Raw genomic sequence first — 19,852 nt, 5'->3', positions numbered from 1 at the left:
GACAGAACTCAGAGACCTGCAGAGGGCCCCCTGGGGTGTTCAGCTGATCAATAACTACCAGAGGCTGAAGGAAGAACCACCAAAAGAGATCAAAGGGAGCAGTGCTAGGTACTCACACGGGGCCAGGAATAATACCCGCTCCAGCTGGGATGGAAAATCTCAGAATTCACAGGGCATTGGGTTGAGTGCTCATAGGACTCGTACCTTGGTAGGGGAATGATTTCCCCTAAATGAGCCCTGCTCTGATTCCTTCTACCAACCTCCAAAGGAAGACCAAAAAGGATTACACCATTTCCAAGTAACTTAACTGAATCCCAGAGCAAAGATCAACAGTATTTACAGGAATACAGAGATATCCAGAACCCAACAGACAACATTTATAATGTCTGGCACCCAAACAAAAGTTGCCAGGCATGTGAAGAAGCAGAAAAATGTGACCCATAATTAAGAGACTAAAACAATTGAAAATGACCCAGTCGCAGAGCCAATACACTGGCTAGGCCTGCTTCTGTGTGTTTCCTTAGCGGCTGCAAGCACCTTGTTCCAGCATCCTAATTTAAGGAGTGACCCAAGGGAGTCTCCGTCCTCACAGGGGACAGCTAGGCTCCTCTTCTCTGCAAAGGTTCTCAATTCTGGAGTACTCCTGCCTGAAGGAGACGCTGAGGACCCACCAGGAACTTCAACCCTACTCAACATTCTGTTTCTGTTCCAGTCCTGGTGCACAGAGGTACTTTTTCTTGCTTTTGAACATGACTATGTCTTTTTAGTTTTCTATTTCTACATCTTAACTCTTATTACCATGTGTTTGGAGCACAAGGGAAGCTTCAAAATGTGATCTTACCATAGCATCTCAACTGGAAGTCCCCACCCATGATTTCCTGAAACTCCTCCCCTGTTTTCAATGACACTACTCACTTTTGGTTTTCCTCTCACCTCACAGATTCCTGTCTTTCTGAGTCCTCCTTCTCTGCTAACCCATGAAACTTTCAAGGGTCCCATTCTCTCTTCATTCTATGAGAAAAAGAGTAATCTGAGGTTTTGTAGGTCTGTGATCCTCTGCAACTTTATAAAAATTCTGATTTTTTTTTTTTCAATCAGGAATAAAAAGTTACAAATGGTATTTAAAGCTAGAGTTCATTTTTATAAAAAGAGATCTTGCTGCTGGGATGTTCATAATAAATGTAATCCTTCCGCTAGTAGGAATGAACCCTGGGACTGTGGCAAGTATATCATACGAAAAGTAGACGGATACATAAGCTACATTTAAAAACAGGAAATAACTCTTAAAAGTCCATTCAGTTAGTGAGAAATGTAATTGGGTCTCTGTAAGTATTGATAGTAGGGTAGAGTACATAGGAATAAACTGAGTTGGTTAAATGAAGGGCAAATTACGGGTTGAGTGTGCACCTTCCATTAATTATGGGTGAAGGCCGGATTGTGCTCATGTGTTTGTGAATGTTTTCAATCACCACATATTTCGGCAGTGCCTTCTTAAGCTGCTAGCCACTGAGGATACCCAGATGAACAAGACACAGTCTCTGCCTTCATTGAGTTTACAGTTAAGTCTTTCGTTGTTTTTTTTGTTGTTGTGTTTGTTTTTTAATTCTGCCCCTCTCTTCCCTAAAGGAAGCTGCCAGAATGTGGCAGTCTAAGAAGGGATGGGAGCAGGGCAATGTAACCAGGCGTGAGGGTTCCTTAGGTAGGATGTTTGCAACATCCTCAAGGAGCTCTGCTTGAGAATCAGACCTTAAGAGGAATGTAACAGAGTGGATTTTTCTCCCCTGCTGCAAGTTAATTGGCTCACTTTCCTTGCTAATTGGGCAGAGCCGCACAGATAAGCCAAAGGGGGGAAAATCAAGAAAAAGTGGGCACATTTCCCAAAACACTTCCCTGTTTTCTGATCATCTATGAGAGCTCATTTTAGAATTGGAGGTCAGAGGGGCTTGGGGCTGGAGAAACAAAGTTTGCATGTAAATAAGCCAGGCCCCTCTTTTATAGAAGAGCTGATTAAGGGCCTGGTGGACAAAGTGCACAGAATCCCTGCTCTCTGACACCACAAAGTATCTATTACATGAGAACTTCCTTCTGGCGCCAGGAGGCATTTAGTTTTCACTTGGGTGTTCCGTAGGGGATGAGGCACTGGGTGGGGCGGGGGTCGTGGAGGATTGGACGGCTGCTAAAATGAAAGCAACTCTCAGCAGGGGAATGGCTCTTTTGCTCCAGGGGGTACAAAAAGAATGGGACCCTAGGAGAGAGGATGGAGACAATAACATAAGAACTAACCTTGTGCAATGCCCTACATTGTCCAGGGGTGCCTGAACGCTGGGAAGTCTCTGGGAGGTGGGCTATCCACAGAGAAACAAGTCCATGAAGGTGAGCAAGTGTCCCAAGACCATTCAGCTGACAAATGCAGAAATCTTCTAAAGTCCACAGCAAAGGGGGCTCTTTCCGGGAGGAGCCACATGGCAGGATGTCATTCTCTCCCAGGTTAACTCCACAATTAACAAGGCTTGGGACCGCATATTGGAGACCAGAGCAGTGTGCTACATTTCAAGGGGTGTTTTGATAATGAAATATTTTCACACTTCCAAGTACTGCCGATAAACACTAAAAATCTCCTGGCACAGACGTTTCTTAGCTTCTGCCCAAAAGTGGAAGTCTGTCTCAAGAGATTAAAAAAATTTTTTTTAATGTTTATTTTTTGAGAGAGACAGACAGACAGAGCATGAGCAGGGGAGGATCAGAGAGGGAGGGAGACACAGAATCCGAAGCAGGCTCCAGGCTCCGAGCTGTCAGCACAGAGCCCGACGCGGGGCTCAAACCCACGAACGGTGAGATCATGACCTGAGCCGAAGTCGGACGCTTCATTGACTGACCCACCCAGGCGCCCCAAGAGATTCTTTAAAAAATAAGACTGCACTCAGACTAGCTCACCCTTCAGAATGCCCCCAAATCAATGAGGTCCAGAGATTCTTCAAACAGGCCTCCTTCGGAGGCCTTCACCGCAGGGCTTTTTCTCCCTGAGAGCTGGTGTGCTTCACTCTGCTAGTGGAGCGGTCAAAGTCATTTTCAGGAGATACACAGCATGCCAGGGGCAGGAGAGTTTACGGTTTCAATCCGCAGATACTGCTTTAAAAAAAATCTTTTCCCAAAGCCACCTGCATTTTTACTTGTCACGACAGTCAGTGAAGATTTTTTCCTTCCCTCTTGATGGCAGAGAAAATCAGGTCTCTGAAACATACTCAGACTTTTTCGCCCTCGAGCCTCCGCAGACCTGATGTGTCCAGGCACTGGCCTGTCTACGCACTGAGGCCTGTTGGGGCTCCAAGGAAGCAAAAATCTTGGCACAACTTCTGGATAAGAAGCCAGCAGTGGATGACTGGTTGTGTCGTAGATGACAGAGAACTCCTCTTGTCCTTTCCGAGTGTTCCCACAGGTGCTTGGCTGCTTCCTTGGTGGCGCCCAAATGCCAGGAGTCCCTTTCCTTCCTGGGCTGGGAGTGGGGGTGGAGGGGACATCCTGGACGACCCGGGATGGAGGCTGCAGGGGACCTAGAGCTGGGCACGTGGCTTCGTGTAGCCAAAGAAAGAAGAGACAGGGCCTGGGGTGAGGCTGGCCTAACTGTGTCTCCAACCGACCTGCTCCCCGTGTGACCAGCACACCACGTGACTAGCAGTCCATGTGGCCCGTGCACAGCGTTCCCCAGATCTTTTACCTCGCTGGCCTAGGTGTCCTGCTCCTTAAGCACTGAAAGCCTAATGAACTGGGCCATGGAGCTCTGGCTGATGTCTGCAGAGTGTCTGTTATGCCTGGGGGGGGGGGGGGGGGGGGGGGGGTGGGATCAAGCTCAATGCTTCTCCAGGGCTAAGGCTTCCGTTACATAGTAGGGCAGAGTGTTTCTCAGCATGTTCTAGGGTCAGGTGGATTATGTGAGGTTGAGGACGCGTGGTGAGGTGCAGGGGGGAGATGACAGGGATGAGGGACAAGATACGTGATGTCATGTGTGCTTCCCGAATGATCATGCTTTTTCCCACGAGAGTGTGTCCTGAGTAGGTGGGAGTTGGTCTCACAGTGAACCTTATACACTCCATCTATAGTAGCATAGTTAATCCCTACATTATCCAAAAGAAAATAATCTGAGCCGCATATATAAATCGAAATGTTTAGTAGCTGCATTATCAAACCAAAAAGAAACAAGTGAAAATAATTTTAATCACATTTTTTTCAACCCGATATATCCAAAATGCCATCATTGTTAGACATAATTTTGGAAACATATTCATGATGTATTTTACATGATCTTATTCATTTTGTCTTCAATATCTGGTGTGTGTTTTACTCTACTGTACATGACTAGCCACAGCTCAAGTCCTCAATAGCCTTCTGTGGCTAGTGGCTTCCATATTGGCCAATTGGAGACTCTGTTTTTGTAGATCAAAGATATGGCAATTTCTTCAGCCATCCAGATGGCTCAGAATATCAGGAGACTTTAGGAAGATACCACCAGGAAGGTCAGTAGGGAGGGCTCTTTCCATTCAAATGCATTGTCACGCCAATCATTTCTTAAGCATTTACTTACTAATGTTTTGGCCTGGTGTTCCCAGAACGTAGATGCAACCGCTCCTCTCCCAAAACCCTAAACCCACCTGACCAGCCCAAATTCAGACTTTCGCATCTAGTCTTCCAACAGAGTTAGAAGGGGCAGTGGCCATAAATGGCCTATTTTCTGTGGTCTCTAATTATTAACCTACCTTGGTCTACCTTTTTAGAAAACCTAAGTTTTAGATATTTTTAATACATTTTTAAATATTTATTTTGAGAGAGAGAGAGCTCATGCACATGTACATACGAGTGGGAGAGGGGCAGCGAGAGAGAGAGGGAGGGAGAGAGGGAGAGGGAGAATCTCAAGCAGGTTCCAAGCTCAGCAGGGAGTCTTATACAGGGCTCAATCTTAAGACCATGAGCTCAGGACCTGAACCAAAACCAAGAGGTAGATGTTTAACCAACTGAGCCACCAAAGCACCCCTAGATATTTTTAATGTTTTAAACCATTTAAAATATTTAAATATTGCATTTAAAAATATTTTAATATATTAAGTGCCTTTTCCATGTTACATCTGAGTGTGCTTTCACATACACCACAATTTCATGTAAACCTTTCAATAACTCTGATTTAGGAATGTTATTCCAGTTTTTAAATAAGGAGAGTGAGGATTGGAGAAGTGCTGTGACTTTACGGGAAGAGAACCTGGAGAAAGAAATGTAGGCCCATCCATTTTCCCTCAGTGAAGTCTCCTACAAGATCTATGGGAAATGGGATCACGTACTTCAAACCCTAGAAGCTTGCGGTTAAAGCAAATGGCATCCTGGGGCCACAGAAAACCCAGAACAAGTCCTGGAGTACAAAACCTGGGTCAGTTCCTGACCTGATACTTATTAGCTATATGACATTGGACAAAGCAATTAATAGTGATGAAAATAACTCGCATTTATTGAACTTCTTCCATGTATCAGGCTCTGGCCCAGGCATTTGCTCATACCCTTCCTCTCCCTTATGAGACAGATAGTTCATTTTATAGATCAGGAAACTGGGCCTCAGAAAAAGGAAATTGCCAAAGGTCATACAGCCAATAAGCAGGAAAACCAGGATTAGAAAACATTATTAAATGTATTAATGTTTGTTTTATAATGTAACTTTTAGCCCACCCAGCCTCCCTTGCCTACTTAAAAAGGACATCTTAAAGAATTTCAAGACGATTAATATATACCATAAATATCTGTATATTCAGGCCACAAATCTAAAAGGTTGCAAAGCAGGGTGCCTGGGTGGCTCAGTTGGAAAAGCACTGGACTTGATTTCAGCTGAGATCATGATCTCATGGTTCATGAGTTCCAGCCCCAGGTGATGCTCTGTGCTGAGCCTGCAGCAGATTCTCCCTCTCTCCCTGCCCCTCCCCCACTTGCACTCTCTCTGTGTCTCTGAAAATAAATAAACTTTAAAAAAAAATTAAAGAAAACATGTTGCAAAGCAGGGGCAGATAGGAATTATTTTCAATATGCTTTTTTTAAAATACAAAAATAAAGTCTTTACGATTCATTTGCAGTGTACAACTTGCCAAAACATTAGAATAGCTGAACTTTCAAAAGAGATAATTATACTTGCACTGTTCAGCTCATGGGCTGTTGTATTGAGAGAGAAGGGAAAGTAAAAGCATATTCAAAGTGTAAAGAGGTGACAGATGTCATATATTACAAACATGCTTAAAGCAAACTGCAGTTACACACTAATATGAAATGCATTTGAAGATACACTTCCTGATCTTTATTGGGAGTCTGCAACTTGAAAAAAAAAAGAGTAAAAGAAAAATATTACTAGAAGGAAAGGGAGGGAAAGGAATAATGAAAGAAGATGAAAATAGCTGCCTTTCTTGAAAGAGAACACAGGAAGGGAGGGAAGAAGGAACAGAGATAAAGAAGAAGGAAAAAAGAATGGAAAGACGGAAAGATAAAGAGGCACAAAGAAGAGAAGAGAAACAGAAAGGAAAGAGCTATGAAAAAAATAAGCAGAAACATTTGGGGTCAGTCAGTTCCTACAAGCAAGAGAAACTGGCCATGACCTGCTTAGCTTTGAGACTGGGTACAGATTTTTGCGACTGTTTAGAGAAAAACTAGCACTTTGCCCACCATTAATCTTTTCTAAAGAAAGACTTTGTTCTGCACCTGTATAAACAATCCAGATTTTTAAAACCTATATGCCTGCCTCTAATGTGTGAGACTATGTATTTATACTGATAGATTCAAGTCACCAATAGGTGATGCAGAAATCTAGCTTACGATCTCCTTTTTACATCCTTCGCTCCCCCTTCTCACTTTTTCTTCCCTCCTTGGCCTGTGGCACCTAAAGTCAAGTTCAAGTTCGAGCACCCCTATGAAGAACTCTACATTCTGTGGATACTCTCTGCCTTTTCCCAGCCCAGAGAGAACGGAAAATGAGCGATATTTTCACTCAAATGATCCCCAGAGGAGCCCCTGCCCTATCGCTTAACAAAATGACAAAATGTATAGGGAGAAAACCTCTACAAATGAGGGAGACCAGGAGGGCTTGTGTGAAACATCCCCCACCAGGGAGGCCTGGCCTGGGATACGAAGGTGGACGATGCCTGAGTGATGAAGTCAGCCCAGGCCAGCCACCTGTTGTGGCACTTCAGGCACGAAGCCGGGAGCATTTGTTCTGCGGAGTTGCTGGTGGAGGGAGGCTGGCCCCATGGCTTCTGCCCACTCTGTCCTGGGCTGACTGCACATTTCTTTCCTCGCACTTGGCTCCGTTTGGGAGCCTGTGAGCTTTCAGGGAAAGGACAAGTAAACACCTAACTCCGGTTTGAAGCCTAGGTTTCCTCATTGCTAAACGGAGTTACCATACCCCAACCTCGCAGTGGTTTAATCATTTTGTTGTTTTGTTGTTTTCTTTTAATTCCTGTGGGCAGTCGTATGGCGCCCAGCCCAGTGACTGGCGCACAGCAGGCACTCAGTAGCTGGCCATAGGTGCCTCCTTCCAAAGTGAAGTACCCATTCCAAGAGTACCTACCTACTGCAAAGGTCCTTTGAGTTAGAAAATAATGAGGCCACGGTTTTGTTTTGTTTTCTTTGGGGGAGGGGAGTGGGCAGAGGGCTTATTTTTGGTTGGCAATGAACACCATAATTCTGGATGCTGTTCTGTCGGAGTGTGCTCTTCAATACACAATCTAAAATAGGAATCGATTCCTTAGACTACAACGCAAAGAGTTGGGGCAAGAGCTTCTGCCTTATGCATTGTGGTATTACAAACAAAACGAAGCATCAAATTCTCAAGACAGTGGAAAACAGTGGATATAACGGCTTGTGATGTGTGGTGAGGGAGGCGTGTTAGCGACTGAAGACCGAGGGGCCGGGGATGCTAGACACGGATCTCCGTCCGTATTCTACTTACCAGCCCGGTGATTGGGGGTCCTTTACTTAAATCTCTATCTCTGTGGCTTAGCTTGAAGTTCTGCAAAGTGGAGATAACGTTTAAGTCACAGATGTTTGAAAATGGAACGAACCGAACCAACGTACTAAAAGTGCTTTGTAAATCATAAAGCCACGTTAGGGGAAAAGGAGGACGGAAAAGGGAGAGGTTAACTGTTGTCAGTGTTGTTTGCTTGCTTTGCTCTTAAGCTGTGGTCGGGCAAGCCCAGGATAGGCAGTCCTACATGATGCGTTATGAACCTGGGAAACAGTTCCGCTGAAAAGTCCGGGAGAGAAGCAGAGGTCGCGATGCTAGGGCTTTCTTTGAAGCGTCTGGCAATCTCCGCCATCGCTAAGACTAGTTGGGCGTGGAAGTGGGGTGGGTACGAACAAGGTCCCCTCCTTCACTTGCCCGACACACATCTCTCACTGACAATCTGAGGGTCCCACGGACCCGGGGCCCCAAATCGCGGCTCAGCGGAGACTTCCCCTTCCCTGCCCCCAACAGCAGATCCTGAGCGCAGAAAAACGGTCCCCACCCCTTCCACGCCCCCGCCCCACCTCTTGCTCCCCTTTCCAACCCCCTCGTCTTTGCCCGGGTGGTTTGTCCCGAGGAGTACAAATAAATAGTCCTGTCAAAAGGCGCAGCTAGCGCTAGTGCGCGCGGGGCCTGGGCGGGGGCGCGGACTCCTCGGCCCGCGCTCTCCCGGGTCCGCGGCACGGCTCGCTCCCCGGCGGGGCTGCCTACCCGGGTCTCCAGTTTCGCTCCGAACGCTGCCTGGCCCCCCGCCTCCGCCAGAGGGAGCGGAAGGCCGACACCGCGAGGCTGGCCTGGGGCAGGAAGGCGGGCGCGCGTGGGCGTGGGGGACGCGGTGATGTCCACCGGCTCGGTGAGCGACCCCGAGGAGATGGAGCTGCGGGGGCTGCAGCGGGGGTACCCGGTCCCCGCCTCCAAGAGGCCGCCCCTCCGCGGCGCCGAGCGCAGCTACATCTCGCCCAGTGACAACTCCTCGGCCGAGGAGGAAGACCCCGACGGCGAGGAAGAGCGGTGCGCGCTGGGCGCGGCCGGCGGCGCGGAAGGCTGCAAGAGGAAACGGCCGCGCGTGGCTGGGGGCGGCGGCGGCAAGAAGCCCCTCCCGCCCAAGGGCTCGGCGGCCGACTGCAAGCAGTCGCAGCGCAACGCCGCCAACGCCCGCGAGCGCGCCCGGATGCGCGTGCTGAGCAAAGCCTTCTCCAGGCTCAAGACCAGTCTGCCTTGGGTGCCCCCAGACACTAAGCTTTCGAAGCTCGACACGCTCCGGCTGGCTTCCAGTTACATCGCGCACCTGCGGCAGCTGCTGCAGGAGGACCGCTACGAGAACGGCTACGTGCACCCGGTGAACCTGGTAGGGGCGCCGCACGCGAGGCTCGGGGCGAGCGGCCGGGAAATGCTCAGGGAGCTCCCGCGTGCCAGGCAGGGTCAGCCCCCTGGCAAGAACCCGAAAGGGGGGGGGGGTGCTGGAATGGGTGGTGAGGAGTCCAGTTTAGTTTCTCCCAGTCAAGGGAGGGGCCAGGCCGTTTTCCTGGGGAAGAACCGTGCATCCTTCAGTGCTTCTTCATTCTGATCTTTGTACCTGGTACTTTGCCCTGTGACAGCAGTTGGCTTAAATCCTACTTCCGGGGTGAATCTCGATGCCATCTGCGTCCACCAGCCGGTTGCAGATTCAATGGCAAGTCTCTGTCGCCCAAGCTTTTCCATCTAAGAGTCAGACAGGTTCCATTTAAGGAGCCCTACTTACTGAAAGGAAGGAGGGAAGGCCGAGCTCTATTTAATCAGCCTTTGGATGTTAAAAAGTTCTTGCAGAATAGCAGAGGTTTCCCCAAAAGGGATTTGTCTGGAAAGTCCCTTTCTAACCTGCCAACTTTCCAGGCTTGAGAAAGAACCTATTCCAGTTCCTACTTAGAGTGGAGGGCTGATGATGGGGTGTGTGTGTGTGTGTGTGTGTGTGTGTGTGTGCGCGCGCGCGCGCGCGCGTCCTGGGGGAAGGGAATTAAACACAAAATCCCAAACTTTTGCAAGTTTCACCAAATCATCTTGAGGGCAAAGTCCAGGAGGAAGCGTGGACGGAAGTCTTAACGTCTCACGCAATCAAAATCCAGTAAAATTAAAATCCCACTTTGGAGAGAAGATACCCAAATTCCCAGAACACGGATAAAATCTGAGCTACTCAAAGCCAGGGGTATTCCAGGGTTCATTTAAGAGAGCGGTTTCGCTTTGAGACGGTATTTTTTTTTTCCTTCGATGTCTGATTCTCTTTTGACTTTACAGACATGGCCGTTCGTGGTCTCAGGACGACCTGACACCGACACCAAAGAAGTTTCCGCAGCCAACAGATTATGTGGGACCACCGCTTAGATCGAAGTCACTTGCTGGAGTTACTGTTCAAGCGCGTGTGTTTGGGGGCCACGGAGAGAAGGGAGCATGAGAACCCCCAGAGAATGGGGAAAAGTGCCATCGGACTCTGCTAAATCCTCCTCGACACCCCCCACCCACCCGAACTGTGAGCAGGACGTGAGGCGGGCGTTGGGGACAGAGCCTGAGGGCTGGCCGTGTGGCCGTCATCGCAGGGCGCCAAGGGCTGCGGCTGCTGGGGATCCTGGCGACGACAGTTTTCTTTTCCAAAGACCTTCCTTCTGTCTCTACAACGCGCAACCAGATCCAGCCTCGGGCTTTAGCAGTGTAGAGTGACCCCCGCGCTGTCGTGCCAAACCGCCTACGAGTTAGTTTCCCGACTGAGCCAGATAGACGTATACGATGGCGGGGCCCTGCCCAGCACAAGCTTGTTACGGTGAGGCAGTGGTTAGAACGTGCTCTGGATGAGTGGCTTTACAGACAGCAGTCTTCACGCGAGACCAACATCGGGGCATGTTTTTAAGTTGCAAAGAGAGGGGAGTGGCACACCTGGGCCAGGTTTGTACCCCCACGGGACCCCAGCCTCCGGGAGGCAGGGGCACGCCCGCTCCGCCTAGGGAAAGACGGAGGCGCCCTTTCTCAGACCACCTGACCCGGGTTGGCCCGGGGCGCTCCCGGCGCTTCTGCCTCCGGGCTGCAGTCAAGCCCTTCACTCCCCCCAGGCTCCAGCTGCTTCCCAGCCAGGCTTCTGTCTCCACCCGCCTCCCGTCTAAACTAGAGCCTCCCACCCCCGCACCCCGCACCCCGCACCCCACCAGGCTCGCGTCCCCTTCAGGCCTCCGTCCAGTCCTTCCTCCCACGCCTCCTTGCAGCACCCCTCCTCCGGCCCCTGACCATCCCCAGCGGGCCTGCAGCCTCCAGGCTCTGGTCGCCTCCCCCGGCCCACCGTCCAGGCTCTGCCTCGCGGGAGGAGTGCGCTGGGTGGTCCGCTGAGGCTGTACGTACCCAGTGACCCCGCTCAGGGGAAATGCACCGCTGTCTCCAGGCTGCACTACCAGAGCAACTAGCAAATGTAAATAAATTTATTTTTTTATGAATAATAAAACGCGTTGTGAAAACCGAGTGGCCGTGGGCGCGGCAGAATGTGGTCTTTGTTGCCTTTTACCTAGTTTGGTCCGGAAGTTCATTTAAAGGTGCTTTCTTGGCTCCCTGCGCTGGGATTGGTTCTTTCTCTGCGGAACGGGTGGTGATCACATTTAAATTACTGCGCTTCCAAATGGAACTCTCATTACTTTCTATGATTTGATTCTTCTGGAGGCCGAGGTTACTGGAAGACAAGAACCAGAGGCTCGTTACACCAGAAGAGTCTTTGGGGCCAGGGCCACTTTGAAAGGTATACAAACAGGGTAATATAGGTACACTTCTTACACTTACACACACACACACACAGGATGCTTTCTCCAGCTTAAACCCCTACAGCCCACACACTGGAGTGGGGAGTAGGTCTCAGGTCTAATTGGCAGAATAAAACCATAATACAAGGCGCCAAGCTGTGTTTCAGTTAGAGCTTTTCTTTCTTCCCCTAAATAATGTTTATACAGTGCTTTTAATGTACACCACCTCATTTTCCGTGTTATTGTCTTTCATATTCACTGCAATATTCTCAAGAAGTAATAACCTGGAATACCATCATATGGTTTTTCAAACGCCAGTCTTTTTATTTTATTTTATTCTATCCTATTTTATTTATTTTTTAACGCTCGTCTGTTTTAAAGCTGCATTCTCGTTGTAGAACATTTAGAAAATTTGGAAAAGTGTGAAGGAGAAAACTACCTAAACAACTACCTGATTTGGAGTATGTTCGTTATTTAATAAAATCGAAAGGCAGTTTTCTTGACCAGAAAGAGAAAATACAGCTGGGGTTTAGGAGGTGAGAGGGAGCTGGGGAGCATGATTTCCTGTTTTGAACTAAACTAAACCAAAACTCTGGATAACCGCTTTCGGAGACGATTTTCTTGGGCTTTATTCACAAGGGGAGGGACCTGGCCCTCAGGATCTAATCTGTCACAACACCAGAGGTTGGCACAGGATTACACTACTTGGTTTCTGTGGCATTAGGGCTCTCTGGTAAAAGCAAACTCAGGTTTGCTAACTAGTGACGGGAAACCCTAGTATCGTGGTTTAAAGGCACTTAGGCCCCCTGATAAGTTCTGGGTGGCCCGCTTCTTGGGGGTGGGGTGTCTCCTGGAGGCCAGCTGTTAGTGTCTTTTCCAAAGTTTCCATCACATTCGATCCGTTTTAAGGGAAGGGGGCAGTGTGGTATGTTGTTGAGGTGACCTTGAATGTCCGCAGAACCCAAGTAGAAATTGAAGCTCTGCCACCCACAGAATAGTGACCATATGCAACCCCTCTAAGCCTCCGTTTTATCACCTACAAAATGGTGATAATAACAGTGCCTACCTAGGAAGAGTGCCATCAGAAATAAATGTGAAAATATTTACACAACCCTTCTAATAAGCAGTGAGCAGCACCCTAAATGACTCCTTAAAAAAGTGGGGAGACATGCTTTGGCAAAGGGGACACTTTAAACAGGTGGGGCATTTCAGGATTCCAGTCTTTAATATTCGTGGCCCAGCTTTAAAATGCCTGGATTACAACCATAAAACAGAAGTGTCCCACAAAAGCAGAAACAGAAAAAGTTAAAAAAAAAAAAAAAAGAAAAGAAAAAGAAAGAAAGAAAGGGTGTGTTTGTAGTAAATACAGAAAAGAAGCATTTGAATAAACAAAATATTTGGGCAAATTTTCATAAACAAAATTTAAATATTTGTGTCTATAATTATATTCTCTCTGGGCAGTTCAGGGGTAAACTCACAGATTTCCTGCCCTTCCTCTATCACCACTCCCCACACTGAAGTGGCCTTCTTCACTGATTCATGTGTCCAGACTGTCATACCATGCAAACTCATTTCTGTTGCCACTTTACAGGGAAGAAAAAAAATCTTCAGAATTATTTTTGGGGGCTCCGTTGGTTAAGCGTCCAACTTCTGCTTGGGTCATGATCTCAAATTTGTAAGTTCCAGCCCTGCTTTGGGCTCTGTGCTGACAACTCAGAGCCTAGAGCCTGCTTCAGATTCTGTGTCTCCCTCTCTCTCTGCCCCTCTCACCCCACCTCAAAAATAAATAAACGTTAAAAAAAAAAAAGAATTATTTTTGCTCCACGGTTTCTTTAAAAAGTCCAATGCCAAGAATTATGTTATTTAAAAAGAAGAAGAAGGAAAGAGACCAATTTCTAGTAAGTCTCAGTGAATCTGTATCAATTGCTCAAGCTTCTTGGACAACAGTGGCTGTAGGAGAGGTCTTGAGCACCTTGGAACAGTCTTTTATTGATGGACCATGACCATTGTGCACTCTGAGTAGTAGAAAGGGAGCCCAAAGCCTTCCTTATTCTCCTTTTCCTTTATTTTCCTTTAGGAATTTGGGTTGAAGAAATAGGAGTTGAGGCTGGCTATGGAGAAGATTAAGAAAAAAAGAAGAACGTCTCTCTGAAGGATTATTTCAATTCGATTCTGCTGCTGTGTGAGAAGAGTTGAGAGAAAAAGCTGTAAGGACTATAATGCAAAAAGTACTGAATAGCAAATAAAAATGAGTAAATTGAAAAATAGTCTTCAGGGGGCTTTTTGAGAGACCAAAGCATTATTATTAGTGATACTGACTCAATCAAAGAGAACAAAAAATCCCCTTTCACAGGCTCTTCCTAAGATGAATATTTTAAAAGAAATGCTTTCGGCACTGTAATCTTGAAACACCTAGGCGTCTCTCTTGGTTGTGGATGTTGAATTGATTTTGTGAGTATTCTTTTGCTCTGGACTTCAAGTTACAACTTCACTTTAGTCTGATGGCTCCTTCAACAGATAGTGACATTGACCATCGCAATTTACAAAGGAGATTTTTTTATAGGTACAGTTTCCCCCCACGTTTGATAAATGCTTAATAAGTTTTTTTAAAAGATATTCCCCTCCATAAAAAGAACTAATACACATCCTATTTTAATAGGCAATAGGTAAATAGCTTGGCTACTGATTTTGAAAAAACAATAACTGAGAAAGTCATTTTAGTTATGTTTGGAAGAGCAAAAAATAGATAATTTAATAATTGTCTTCTCACTGCCAAAGACCTAACTTCTGGGAAAATTCACTAGAATGTATGGATTGCATCCCTTTATAACAGAGAACCTGGCTACTTTCCTTTCACTGGGCAGTTCTGCTTACCCCCTGAGGGCGGTTCCCCCCACCCCCATGCGCCCGGCCCCCCACGATGCCACTGGTTACTTGTTTGCACTCACCATTAATCTCCTTTTATATTCCATCTGCCCTCTGTATTATCTTTCTTCTCTCTCCCACAACAGTGAAAGGTGAGTCTATGACACTAAGAAGGTCTAGAAAGTCGCCAGAAACCTGAAATCCACATGTAATTGTGTAAACACAATTAGCACTACTGTAGTGGTTATCTCCAATGATCTCAGCCCTTGTTAGTTCTATTATCAGCAAGCTAGGTTATGGACCAACTTTGGGGTCCTTCATTGCTTGTGGTAAAGAGGATCATGGAGCAGTTAAAAGCAGTGACTTTCCGTTTGGTGAAAATACGGTATCTTGTATTGACTATTACTATTAGCAGTAGAAATGGGGAGGGGTGGGGAGCAAGAAGCAAGAGGCTTTTTTGTCTTTGACCATTCCTAGTTTGTTAAAAGATTTATATGCTTTTTGGATCTTTTTTTTTTTAATATTTTTAAAAGATTGCAAACCACCGTATTAAATGTAGCTGGTTCCAGTCAAATCCCACAATTTTGTAGCTCTGCTTGTTTGGGTGCTTTGCCACTCTTCCTGAGGCAAGAACAATATATCTTACCCCACAGAAAATGGATTAAATGAGATAATTCTATAAGGCACTTGAGAAATGCTCCATAAATGCTAATTTAAAAAAAATTATATTCTTCATTTTCTTTCCTCTAACAGTAGTTCAGGTGTCCTTATTCCTCATCTGAAAAATTTCCCATCATCCCTTTGCCACTGTTATCACCTTGCTTGTTTTAGTCCACATGTAATTTTCCTAAACTAATGGATCTTTCTTTTTTGGCCACTAAGAAGAAATTTTTCTTTAGTTTCCTCTTGAAAAATAAAGATGCTCACACTCAGCGTCAAAAATCACCAGTGGTGTAAGAAACAGACTCAGGTAGTTGTGCAAGGTAGACCAGTGGATTTGATGCAATAGAATACAAAAAGCTCATTGATACGACTTCAGATTTCACACTGCATCCCCCCTTTCAGAAACTACACTGGTGGAGTCTTGGTGTGGTGTCAAAGAATATCCACATTAACCTGAAATGACCATTAATATACGTCTTCTCTTTACAACTACGTATCTGTGTGAGGCTTCATATACTTTGACCAAGACAGTGTATCACAGCTGAATCATGTAGAAGGCAGAAATGGGAATCAGCCGTCTTCTTTTAAGTCAGATGTTAAAGACATCTGCAAAAATATAACACTATGCCACTCTTCCCGTGAAAATGTGTTGGAAGATATAGTTATTTTTCATTAAAAATGTGTTTGTTACAGAGCACCTATAACAAATTGGTGCCTATAACAAACTGGGCGGCTGTTGGTTAAGCATCCGGCTCTTGGTCTCCGCTCAGGTCTCATGTTTGTGAGTTTGAGCCTGGTGTTCAGCTCCACACTGACAGCACAGAGCCTGCTTGGGATTCTCTCTCTCCCTCCCTCTCTGCCCCTCCCCTGCTCTCTCTCTCTCTCTCTCTGTCTCTCAAAACAAATAAATAAGCTTATAAAAATATGTTTGTCATGTTTACGTGTAATTAGCTTATCATTATTTTCAAATGAATGAAAAAAATTTTCTCTCAGTTTTGATTCCAAACCCAGTAAATATCAGCAGATACAAACCACATAAACAAAAGCTTTTCAGGGTCTTTAATAATTTTTAAAAATGTGAGGAGACCAGAGACAAGAAAAAATTGGGAACCACTGACCTAGGTAATTCCTAAGGCCCTTTTCGTAGATAGGATTCCATGTTTTCTTGACGGTGAGGCAATCTTAGCAGGATAGGAACAAGTAGACCACGTCTAGGTTAGATATAGGAGCAAACACGGCATCAGAAAGATTTGTTAGAGCAGGTAAGTTGTACACTTAGATGGGGCAGACTTTCCCTGTGCAATACTGCCTTAATCTTGCCAGGCAAATCAGCAGAGCAGGGCCGATGCCTGGGCCTGTGTCATATAGGTTGCTTTCTGAAGGATTTCTGAAATGTTTCCCACTCTCTGCCCCATTCCCAGCTCTTTAGGTCCTTGTGTTTTAAGCCTTTCTAGTCACAGGGCTGGATCTGGCTTTCAGCTGAGAGGGAAAGTGATGCCCCAAACTCGTGACTGCAAAATCCCATTTCTTTTGCCCATATATTAATATTCTCTGAGGGCTATGTTAGAATCGTAGCATTGTGTTGTCCTGATGAAGAAATTTATTTAAGGAAACGTGGGAATCATTTCCACTGATCCTCAACAAAGAGGTTTTTTTTTTTTCTATCTGTAAGTTTGCCAAGTGGCAGGCAAATATATTTATTTGTGATATTGACTAGCTTATACAGGACGCATCACTGAAGTAACTAAATGCCTTGACATGCAAAACCTGAGTACAAGAGAAACAAAAACAAGCAAACACACAATAACAAAAACTCAAAGGCTTTGGAAGCAAACTTCTTCAAGTGCAAAGGATCCCATAAAATAAAAAGCTCAGCCACATGAGGTCCAAGGGATTTGGATGATCCTTAAGGAAAACTGTTCCAAGAGCCAAGGAGTAGGGAGGGACTATCTATCATTGTGCAAAAATAACAGAAACTCAGGGCACCTGGGTGGCTCAGTCGGTTAAGCCTCCGACATCAGCTCAGGTCATGATCTCACCGTTGGTGAGTTCAAACCCCACGTGGCGCTCTGTGCTGACAGCTCAGAGCCTGGATCCTACTTCAGATTCTGTGTCTCCCTCTCTTCCCTTCCCCATTCACGCTCTGTCTCTCTGTGTCTCTCAAAAGTGAATAAATGTAAAAAAAATAAAAAATAAAAAAATAACAGAAACTCTTCTAGCTAAATCCAATTAAGGAACATCTAAATCACAAAGGGCAGTGCTCTAAGAGTTGGAAGCCAAGGCATCAGGGGCTTGAGGGGACAAGGTGGTTAAACCACACATGCAGAGAACAGAGAGAGCTGTACAGGGAGGAAAGATCCTAGTTATAATACATATTGATTCCCGTGCATTGCTAGACATCGGCTATATGTAATTTTCTAAAAAGAACAGTTTAGGTGTCTCTTACCTGCCCCTAGATCACTGGCTGTTTATGTGCACAAACCTCCCTGGGAATCTCCAACTTTTATGTGCTTTAATTACAAGTTTTCCCTCAAATTGTGGTGAAGGCATAGGCTGAGCTATTCTCTTTCCTGACTCAGTCATCCTCCGAGCCATCCATTTCTTTGCAGACATGGGCAGGGATGGAGTTGCCTCTACTGAAGTAGAGGGACTTAGATATCAAAGATGGCCTTTGAGGAACCAGGCTTCCATTATCCACACGCGTGTGTATTGCCCATCCAGTGATTTGTTCCAACCAATGGTAGGTGGCAGAAGTGACTGGCAGGACTGATGGGTCCAGGTCTAAGCCTTAAGGACTAGAAGCTTCTGTTTTTACTTATTTGAGATTCTGAGCTTCCATGTAAGAAGTCCAATAACCCAGAAGATACCACATGAGAGGAAAGCCCTGAGACTACGCTCAGGGGAACTGGGATCCCAGCTGACAGTGAGGCCTGAGGCCCCAGATGGCTGGGCTGATCGCAGGGGAGCCATTACAGCCAACTGTGGAGGTGTCTTAGTGGAGAGTGAAGAAGCTACTGAGGACAGCTAGCAAGGGTGAGCCATCCTCACTAGGCCCTGTCCTAATTCCTGACCCTCAGAATCTTGAGAGATGATAACATTTTTGTTGTTTTAAGCTACTAAATTTAGCTTGCTGTTGCTGTTGTTGTTGTCGTCGTTCCTCAGCAATAAATAACAAAAACATCTTATCAGGTAAATTTTCACCTCAGCTATTTATCCAAGGAACATACTGATCATCCGCTATGAGCCAGCAGTGTTGGATAAAATGAAGTCATCTTGCCTCAAAGTGCTCTAAAGGAGGAAATGGACAAATGCAGCAATAATTGAAATACAATGTGCCAAGTGCTATGACGGAAGGTGGTGTTCTGGGCAGAGGGGCACAAAATACACCTCCTTGGAGAGGCATAGAAGGTTTCCCACGATGCTGACAGGTGAGGTGGGCACTGGTCAAGACAAGACTAGGGCTTACCAGAAAGAAAGCGTAAGTGACACCAGTCTGGCGACCGGGGCTAATGTCTAGTATGGTGGTCAAGAGCGTGGACTTTCATAAATGACTTAAAATCACTGAGACTCAGCTTCCTCACTTGTAGAATGAAGATATAATAGAACCTACCTGATGGGCTGGTAAAGATTATAGGTGATGGTGGATGTCAAACGCTTAGCCCAGGGCCTGGCATAGTAATTAGCCAACAAATGCTGGTCTGTTAGTATCAGCATCCACATGGGCATCACATTGAGGTGATCTGCGTGTCCCCTTGGCATGCTTTGAGAAGGTGGGAACATAGCCCTGATGATGCAGAGTCCCTTCCTCTTCCTTAAATCTGAGCCTTTACCTACGATTCTGTTTCAGTTGTCTTCTAAAGTTGGGCAAGCTCAGAATTTTTAAATCTTCAAGGTACTGATGTAAACGACAAGCCATACATCTAGCTCCTATTGGAGTGTGAGAATAGATTGGTAAAATATGTATCTGCGTGGTCAGGACAGCTGGATGGAAGATGTGTAGATTGATGATATGGCCACAATAAGAAGTCGGGGTTAAAACTAGCACCCACAGCATGCACTGATTCAGATGCGTCCACAGGATGCATTCATGCTTTTCATTCCCCTGTGATCTGTCCCAGAACTTCTGCTCTGGAGGGAAATTTAAGACCCTGTGACCAGAACTGTCCAGGATTAGAATTCATAGACTCTGAGTTTCCCCTTGGCATGCAGCCCACCCAATCTGAAGGACACCAGCAGATAAGAATTTGGCACTATGACAGCTATTTTCTGCAGCTGCTTTCGATGCGCCCCAGCCAAGCACTGGGGAGTCTGCCTGGGGTGACAAGTAGACTGTTCTGAGGACCTGACTTGTTGGGTGGCCCTGGGCAATCACTTGCTTTTCCAGCTTCAGTTTCTCACCGAAAACGAGCCACCTGAGCTAGATGGAGCCTTAAGTCCTTTACATTGCTAAAATGTTCTCTTTCTTATGGGCCTTTTGAACAGCATCGATTCGGACGCCCGCAGTGTGTGTTACAAATACGGAGGCTTAAAGCCTGAGCAGATGGACAAAGTCAAC

The 19,852-nt window shown here is 46.2% G+C and overlaps 1 protein-coding gene and 1 long non-coding RNA gene across 2 annotated transcripts; one reads left to right on the top strand and one right to left on the bottom strand.

The window, feature by feature from the left end:
* Positions 1 to 3,346: 3,346 nt before the first annotated feature.
* Positions 3,347 to 8,817, bottom strand: LOC122211116. Its single transcript, XR_006198506.1, has 3 exons — positions 8,732 to 8,817; positions 7,967 to 8,026; positions 3,347 to 3,569 (listed from the first exon to the last, which is right to left on the bottom strand). It is a non-coding gene; the product is annotated as an uncharacterized LOC122211116 (long non-coding RNA).
* Positions 8,818 to 8,854: 37 nt separating this feature from the next.
* Positions 8,855 to 11,491, top strand: MSC (musculin). Its single transcript, XM_042924218.1, has 2 exons — positions 8,855 to 9,368; positions 10,292 to 11,491. Exons 1-2 carry the CDS (start codon positions 8,859 to 8,861, stop codon positions 10,376 to 10,378), a joined length of 597 nt encoding a protein of 198 aa, XP_042780152.1. The 5' UTR covers positions 8,855 to 8,858; the 3' UTR covers positions 10,379 to 11,491.
* The last annotated feature ends 8,361 nt before the right edge of the window (positions 11,492 to 19,852 follow it).

Source organism: Panthera leo, chromosome F2 (genome assembly GCF_018350215.1).
Source record: "Panthera leo isolate Ple1 chromosome F2, P.leo_Ple1_pat1.1, whole genome shotgun sequence".
Classification (NCBI taxonomy): Eukaryota; Metazoa; Chordata; class Mammalia; order Carnivora; family Felidae; genus Panthera; species Panthera leo.
The sequence above is the reverse complement of the archived record's forward strand: the minus strand, read 5'-3'. Positions and strand labels throughout refer to the sequence as shown.